Raw genomic sequence first — 8,259 nt, forward strand, 5'->3', positions numbered from 1 at the left:
GAAGTGATCTCCAATTTCTTGGCATTATTTCTTTGACAGCAATAACAACTTCTAGTTTATGAAGACTATAAAGTAATAAGTTTCAAAGTCAAGAAAATCCTGGAGGAATGCACAAAAAGCTAGTTTTGCTATTTCTTAAAATTTCTTTTAAGCTTCTGAAAGAAAATAGGAAAAACCTGTACAGAAACTGCAGTGTCTGATATTTGCAGTGCATTGTGTGTAGCTTACTCATATAATAAACAGAATCACCGAGAGGATCCTTCCTACAAATAAATAATAAATTGCACTTTATAATTTTGATTAAAACGTGTGCCATTGGTGCTGTAGTACATAAGTTTACTGCAGTATAAGTTGTCTACTCGTGCTCCTTAGCAGTAATTTGATGCATTAATTTGTTTTGTTTATTTATTTCTATATAGGTGGAGACCTTGATCAGGCCTGACCTGTCTCTCTTCATGATGAAATACTTGATGACTCTAATTGTTGGTATACCAGCAGTTTTCTGGGTTGGCAGTAGAAAGACATGTTCTGAATGGGCCAATTTCTTTCACAGTGCCCGCAAGAGAGAGTAAGACCAACTTGCAACTTCTTTACTAAGAATACTCCCATTAGATCACAGAGGAGATGTGTGAGTGGTATTGGTGGGGAAGGGGATTTTTTTTGCAGATGCTAGAAGATTTAAAGAGCAACATATAAAGATTGGAATTAGCCATGAGAAGTATGGAGAAATTAGACATTTCCCTGTGTGAGGGAGAAGTCAGTTTTTGAACAGAAATCAGTTCCAAAACGCCATTAACTTAGAATCATACAGCGCGGAAACAGACCCTTCAGTCCAATTAGTCCATGCCGAGCTTAATCCCAAACTAAACTAGTCCACGTGCCTACTCCTGGTCTATATCCTTCCAAATTTCCTATTCTATTTCCATTTCTATTCATATACTTCAAATATCTTTTAAACATTGCAGTTGTGCCCACACCCACCACTTCCTCAGGAAGATCACCCCACATGTGAACACCCTCTGTTAAGAAAAAACAAAAAAAAATTTGCCTTCATCTTTTTTAAATCTCTCCTCTCTTCTCACCTTAAAAATGAAATCCCGTATTCTCGAGAAAAGACCCCCTCCATTAACCCGAACTATTCTCCTCCATGATTATATAAATTTATTTCTATGCTTTAGTGAAAAAAATGTCCCAGTCTTCATAACTGAAACCTTCCATACCTGGCAATGTCCTGGTGAATCTCTTCTGAACTCTCTCCAGCTTAATAATATTCTTCCTATACTGTGCAACCAGAACTGGACGCAGTACTCCAGAAGAGGCCCTACCAATGTCCTGAACAATCTCAACATGACTTTCTGTCTCCTATACTTAAAGAATTGAGCAATGAAGATAAGCATGCTAAATGCCATATTTTGCATTATGTACAGGTAGTGCTCCTATAATACGATAGTGGTGTTCTTGTGTGACTTCACGCTATAGAAAATTGCAATTAAAAAATCACGTCGTAAAGAATTGCTGTAGAAAATCGCTATACCTGAATGGTAGAAAGTTGTGTTATCCAAACTATTTATCAATTGCGTTACGGCCAGTTAGCATTAACAAAACATGTGTTATAGCATAATTACTCGTACCACATTTACTCGTGGGGATCATTTTATTACTGTTAAAGGAGTTAAAGAATGCTACTCAGTTGTCTTTGTTAAAAATGTTCAGTATTTTTCATAGCCATTATTTCTGTCATTAGACCACAAATTTATTGAACTCCCTTTAACAATATGACAGTTTACATTTGAATCCTGACCTCAGCATTCCTAGTACAAAACCATGCCATCATGTCCGCAGTAAATATTAGAAGTAAAATTTAAGCACTGGCAATCCTCATGATTGGTAGGTTTGTTCCCCTGAATATTCTTTTTCTCCCATCTTCTTAGCCCAATTACTGAAAGTCGGAGAGTGTTGCAAGAGTCCTGTGAATTTTTCTTGAAGCACAATTCTAAAGTTCAGCACAAGAAGAAACACAAGTCAAGTTCCCATAAACTCAGGGTAATCTCTAAATCTATGGGGACATCTACCACAGGCATGGTAAATCATGGCACATCAACTTTGCCTGCAACCAATTATGAATCATTTGGTGAAGGGACATTTTCTGAGGCTAAACCTTTTCTTGAAATCAGTGAACATGATGCTTTCCTCCCTGCTATCCCTTCTGCATTGAACACATCCACCGGCGAGCAAGCTTCTCTCCATTTATCTGGACACGGGGTGTCTGCTGATATTCTAGAGAAAAGGAGTAAAGGAGGAAGCATATCTGGCAGAATAAGCAACCAGTCTGAAGGCTTGCAGTGTGTTCCAGATGGACGGTAAGAAAACAGTTGTTTACTGTGTAGTTTAATGATTATGTTAAGTGTTATAAAGTGCAGTAGAACTTGCTTTAAATTATTAGCGAGGTGAGCGTTCAACCTTATGGGGAATAACCTTATTTTAAAATTACTTCTCATTTATACATGTGTTTAAACTCAGTCGGCACTCAGCTCTAAGAATCAATGTTGAATTGACTTGCTTTTCTCAAGCAGAAAAGACTCTTGTGGCTTTTGAGATATCTATTAAAGACACTTCAAGATAGATTTATCTGTCTTTGCTTCTTATCTTGCCTGCTGCTTGGTAAATAAAATTCATAAGGTCAGGTTTATCCTTCAGCTGTATTAGTGTAAGGAAACACAGGAATTTATGTAGTTAGTTGTAGACATAGCCCACACTAATCATCCTGTCTTTTGATAGTTTGAAGTAGTCCCTTTGCTTTAAATAAATTTAAATTGGTCAGTAATTTGAATTAAGCCACAGTGCAGAGTAGATTGTGTTGTTTAAAAATAAACAAATGAAGAATTCATTTAATCATGGTGTCTTGGAGTACAAGTACATTGTAGCTGAATTCAACTCCAGGTTTATATATATAAAATATACACTTCAGTAAGTTTTATTTACTTTGATATATAACGTGAAATTAGCCTTAAAGACATAATCTCCTTTTTTGATTTTGTTCCTGGATTCATGTGACAGTTGCTAGGGCAGCATTTATTGCCCATTCATAATTGCCCATAAGTAGGTGCTAGTAAACCATCTTCTTGAACTGTTGCAGTCCACTTGTAATATACAGTTCTATTTGAGACTTCCAGGATTTTGACCCAGTGACGGTGAATGAATGGCATCATAGTTTGGTCAGGATGGTGTGTAGCTTTGAGGGAATGTATCCTTTTCTAAACGGTAGAAGTCATGGGTTTGGAAGATGCTGTTGAAGGAGCCGCATGGAGTTGCTCTCTGCTTTCATGTCAGTATGTAAAGTTAACACCAGCACAGGTGGTGTAGCAAGCTATGTTAACAGGTTCAGACATATTCTGGTCAACAAATGGAATGTTTGAAATGCACCTTGGAGGTACTGTGATTTGATAAAAAGGATCAAAACTGTTCTGCCTGAAACTAGACCTTGTTAAATTCCACTTATTTCAAGAAATCCTTGGGTTTCTGGCAGTGTTGCCCACAGACTTGAGGTAGAAGTACAAAGTGTTCCTAATTTTTTTTGCACCCACAATTTTGATGGTGGGTTTTTTTAGAAAACTCACAGTACATGAGCTTCAATGGCCAGGCCAGCAACTAATACCCACCTTTACTTGTCCCATCTTTGCTTATCCTTGTGAAGGTTGTGGTGAGCTGCAAACTTGAAACACTGCAGTTCATCAGGTGGAGCTACTGGGAAGGGAGTTCCAAGATTTTGACTCCTTGACAGTGAAACAGCAGCAGTATGTTTCCAATTTAGGACTGAGTGACTTCAAGGGGAACTTGCACCTAGTAATTCCATGCGTATGCTGTCCTTATCCTTCCCAGTGGTAGAGGTTGCAGGTTTGCAAGATGCTGTCTGGAGAGCTGTAGTGATTTGCTTCCATGCATCTTACAGATGTAATCCACTGCTGCAACTCTGCTTCAGTGTTGAAGAGAGTGAATGTTGAATGTTTTTGATAGGTTACTGATGAAGGTTTCCTTGTTCTAGACGGTGATGAGCTTCCTGAGTGTTGACACTACATTCTGCCATCAGACTGCTGACTTGTGCTTTGTTGATGACAAACAGTCTTGGGGAATCAGGAAGTGAGTTGCTTACTTCAGACTCTTAGCCTCTGACCAGCAGACACAGTATTCGTATGGCTAGTCCAGTTCAGTTTCTGGTCAGTTGTAATCCACAGTATGTTGACAGTCAGGCATTCAGCAATAGTAATGAAGGAAGATGAAGAGCATCATGTCACCTTTCAGTTAGCCACTGTCCCGACTTGCGGACTTGGTGTTGAGTTCATCAATTTCAGCCCATAATCTCTGTCCCAATTTTGTTTTCTTTCACTACTTTTGGTTATACTATTGTCAGAAACTTGGTTTTGGTTTCAAAAATAAGTTGTTCATCATTTTGCTATCTACACCTCATTTAAGACCCGTCTCTTTTGTTTCTTTATTCTATTTTGGACTTAATCGTCCCTTATTTTTGCATCACCAACTCTCCTGTCTTCCATCCTGTCACTTTTGTTTTTCTCCCACCCTTCTCCAGCTTATATGTACAAACAGGCACACACATGACTTATTACATTTCTGATTTCTAAATGGTAAGTCATTATCCTGGAAACATAGCTCAATTTCTCACTTCACACATGCTGCTTGACCTGAATATTTCCAACATTTTCTGTTCTTATTCCCTCTATTTTCATGTGTTCTGCATTATACTCTAGAATGCCTAAAATCCACTCTGTTTAGACGTAGCCTTAGTTCCAGACAACACTCTTTTTCTCAGCTCCGTAACTCAGTGCCTCTGTTTTAATGTAACAACATATATAATTTTACAACAGCTTTCCAATTATGCTCTGCCCTCCTTAATTTGCTTCATCTTAAGACTGCATTTTGATTTTCCATGTAACTCCACAGGAGATTGTTTACTCTCTAATTAATGACTGTTTGTTTGTGCATACAGATTAACATCAAGAGATGACTACACTGAGGAGCAGACAATACAATCAAGCTGTGTCCTCGTGCCCCACTATCCACAGTCCAGTAGCAGCAAGAGCTCTGCTTCTCTCCTTGTGCACACGTTGGTAGATATCACCAAATTTGAAGACCCTGAGAATGGTGACTCAAATACCTGACCATGTTGGATTGTTATATTTGGTGGCTTTACATGTCTGAGCATTTGGACTGTGGCCCATGCTTTGTGAAATTGGCGTCAATAACATTTCATTTTATGAGTTAGTTTTTTCTTTAGTTTTAGAGAGAAAATTTAAATGCACTACAGATAACAGTCTTAAATAGTTTGAAGTTGAAAACTAATCTGAAAGTTCAACTTGGACAGTCACTACAAATATCAGAGGAACATTTTTTCATACTTCCCCAGGCAAAGTTTTTTTGATACTGTAAAATATCATGTGGTGATCCTAGTTTTGTATTGGTGCTTATGGGGGTGGGAGGGGGAGAAATTGAGCTCAGTCAATATTATCTTTATTTTTATGCTTTATAAGGTAGGCAGTGGCAGCCACGATTCTCTGTGGTATCTTCTTCTATTCAGTCATACACACACTCATTTATGTTATTTTACCTTGCATAGTGGTCGTGTACTTATGAAATCTCTAGTGCAGCTTGAAATAATGATAAATAAGGTGTAACTACTGCTGCTGTTTTGTATCTGTTTCTGATAACTTGTGTGGAAATTCAATTATGCTAGCTAATTCTACAGGATTGTGTATACTCTATACAGATTGAAAACAGAGACACCTGGGAGTATACCTACATCTTTGAATGTGTAATATGGCCATTTTTAGAAGTCTGTTAGATTGATCCTTAGCTTTATCAATAGAGACTGAGGACCAAAGCAAGGAAAACATCCCAACCAAGTTACTTCGGCCTCATCCGGAGTATTGTAGATACTGTGCTACTACACTTCTTAGGAAGAATGACAAGATCTTAGAATGGATGCAGCAGGAATTCACCTGCGTAATACCAATTAGAAAGGATTTCACTCAAATGTAAATATTGGAATACTGGGATTATCCTCCCTCACACAGATATTTAAGGGAGGATTTTAAAGACATTCAGAATCTTTTTATAGGATAAACCAGAAGCAATTGCTTCTGATGCCATAACAATTGGTAATCAGAGTGCACAGACTAAAGCAATTGACAAAAGGACCAGAGGTGACACAAGGGGAAAAAAAATCGGGAAAGCCTTGCCTGAAAAGGGTAGTGAAAGTAGATTCAATAATCATTTTCAGAAAGGAATTATGTAAATACTTTATGCAGAAACCTTCTGGGGCTATCGGGTAAGAGCAAGGGATTGAGGTTAAGTAGGTAGTTATTTGAAAGTGAGCTTCAGGGTATTAAAAACCGAAAGAACTGTGGATGCTGTAAATCAGGAAAAAAGACAGAAGCTGCTGGAAAAGCTGAGCAAATCTGGCAATGTCTATGAAGAAAAGAATCAGTTAACGTTTTGTGTATGGTGACCCTCAATAGTTATGAGGAAGGGTCACCAGATGCAAAAAGTTAACTGACGTTTTCTTCACAGATGCTGCCGGACTTGCTGAGCTTTTCCAGCAACTTCTGTCTCTTTTCCAGGAATTAATATGGATTACAACCATCTCGCATTCTCTACATTTTAACTCTGGTGTTTCAGTTCATTTCCACCTAGTTGCCAATTCTACAATGTTTTAAATCTTAGCACAAGGTAAGAATTAACATATATGTATTGATGTACAGGGAGCAGAGTATGCTACTCAACCCTTTGAGCCTGGTGCTCTATTTATTAAGATCACAGTAGATCTGAATTTAACCTCAACTCTACATTCCTGCAGATCCCTGAATTTTTAATCCTCTTGTAAATCATGTATCTATCTGCCTCTACCTTTTTACAAGTGTTTAAGATTCCCTTCTGAGGAATGGAAGCTCAAAGAATCTGAATCCTCTGAAGGAAAGGATGTTTCCTCATCTCTGTCATCTCTCTCATTTTTAAACAGTGGCACCTAATTCTAGATTCTCCCACAAGAGGAAACACCTGGTCAAGTCCCCTCAGGATCTTAACTGATACAATTCAGTCACCTCTGATTCTTTTAAACACTAGAGGACACCGCCTTCCCTCAAAAGGCAATCTGCTCAACGCATGTATTCGTCAGTAATTGATTCTAAGGCATTAACATCCTTCCCCTAAGTATGTGACCAGTACTGCACACAATATGCCAGATGAAGTCTTACCAATGCCCTGAATCTGGGCTTGCTGTTATTTTTGAATATTGTGTTTCTAATCCTATCACTTGGTCAAGATTTTGATTCCGTTTTTAGATATTTTTAAGAGGTGCAGTGGACCAGATGGATACAAAGTAGGTATTCGTTATCACATGAATTTTCAATATATAAAGGTAAAGTCACTACAGTCCGGGCTTGCTTCCTTATCAGAGAGCTGACATGTGGTGATTTAACCTGAAGGTCACCATACCTCAAGTGAGGGGAAAATGTTGAAAAGTGAGTCCTTCCTGGTAACTGCAGCCATTATGGGAATTGAAACTAGGTAGTTGGCATTACTTTGTATTGCAAACCAGATATCCAGTCAACTGAGCTAATCAACTCCATTTACCTTTTAAAATAATGCTTTTAGCAATGAGGAAAATTATTCAGAGCAAAAAACAATCAGTTATAATTATTTGGTCTGTAACAAACATAAGACTATTTCTTCTCTTTCCCACATTTTCCCTGGTTTGCTGGCTAAAAGTTCACCAGCCTTACCAATGATACATGCCTGGGAAATAGTTGTTTTAAACAAAGAAAATTGTGTTTTCTATAATGAAAAATCATCTAAAACTGTTTAGGTTCAAATGTTTGATCTCCCTATTAGTAGAACCTAATGTTCCCAGACTGCCTGTTCTGTAGATCTAATTTGCACTTGAGTAGGTGGCGTTTTATCTAGTAAACAGATGTTTTGGACAAGCCCATGTCTTAATTAACATTGGCAGGATATCTGGACTAGTTTGTGAAGTTTTCATTCCTGCTCCGCTAAGCTAATGTGGGTATTTGACTCCAATAAGCTAATTTGTCCTGAAAAAAGACCTACAAACTGTGATTTGCTCAGTATACCTAAGCATCAGTTGCTCTGGTATGGACAGGGTAGCTCTTTGCATCTTTCCTCTTTTCATCAGCCAAACACAAAAAATATGAGTTAACAAAGTGTGGGGCTGGATGAACACAGCAGGCC

At 38.0% G+C, this 8,259-nt stretch overlaps 1 protein-coding gene across 8 annotated transcripts in view; it reads left to right on the forward strand.

Annotated features, from left to right (window-relative positions):
• LOC125451779 (frizzled-6-like) overlaps nucleotides 1-8,259 on the forward strand; it is a 46,032-nt gene extending 37,773 nt beyond the window's left edge. For 7 of the 8 annotated variants that reach the window (XM_048529338.2, XM_048529339.2, XM_059646023.1 and 4 more), the window contains 3 exons: nucleotides 420-568; nucleotides 1,932-2,360; nucleotides 5,003-8,259. In XM_048529338.2, coding sequence (XP_048385295.1) covers nucleotides 420-568; nucleotides 1,932-2,360; nucleotides 5,003-5,174 — 750 coding nt within the window. In that variant the 3' untranslated portion in view covers nucleotides 5,175-8,259. Of the gene's footprint in view, nucleotides 1-419; nucleotides 569-1,931; nucleotides 2,361-4,042; nucleotides 4,138-5,002 lie in introns of all 8 variants that reach the window. The other variant, XR_009445757.1, reaches the window with a different exon arrangement.

This window comes from Stegostoma tigrinum, chromosome 5 (assembly GCF_030684315.1).
Source record: "Stegostoma tigrinum isolate sSteTig4 chromosome 5, sSteTig4.hap1, whole genome shotgun sequence".
NCBI classification, from domain to species: Eukaryota; Metazoa; Chordata; class Chondrichthyes; order Orectolobiformes; family Stegostomatidae; genus Stegostoma; species Stegostoma tigrinum.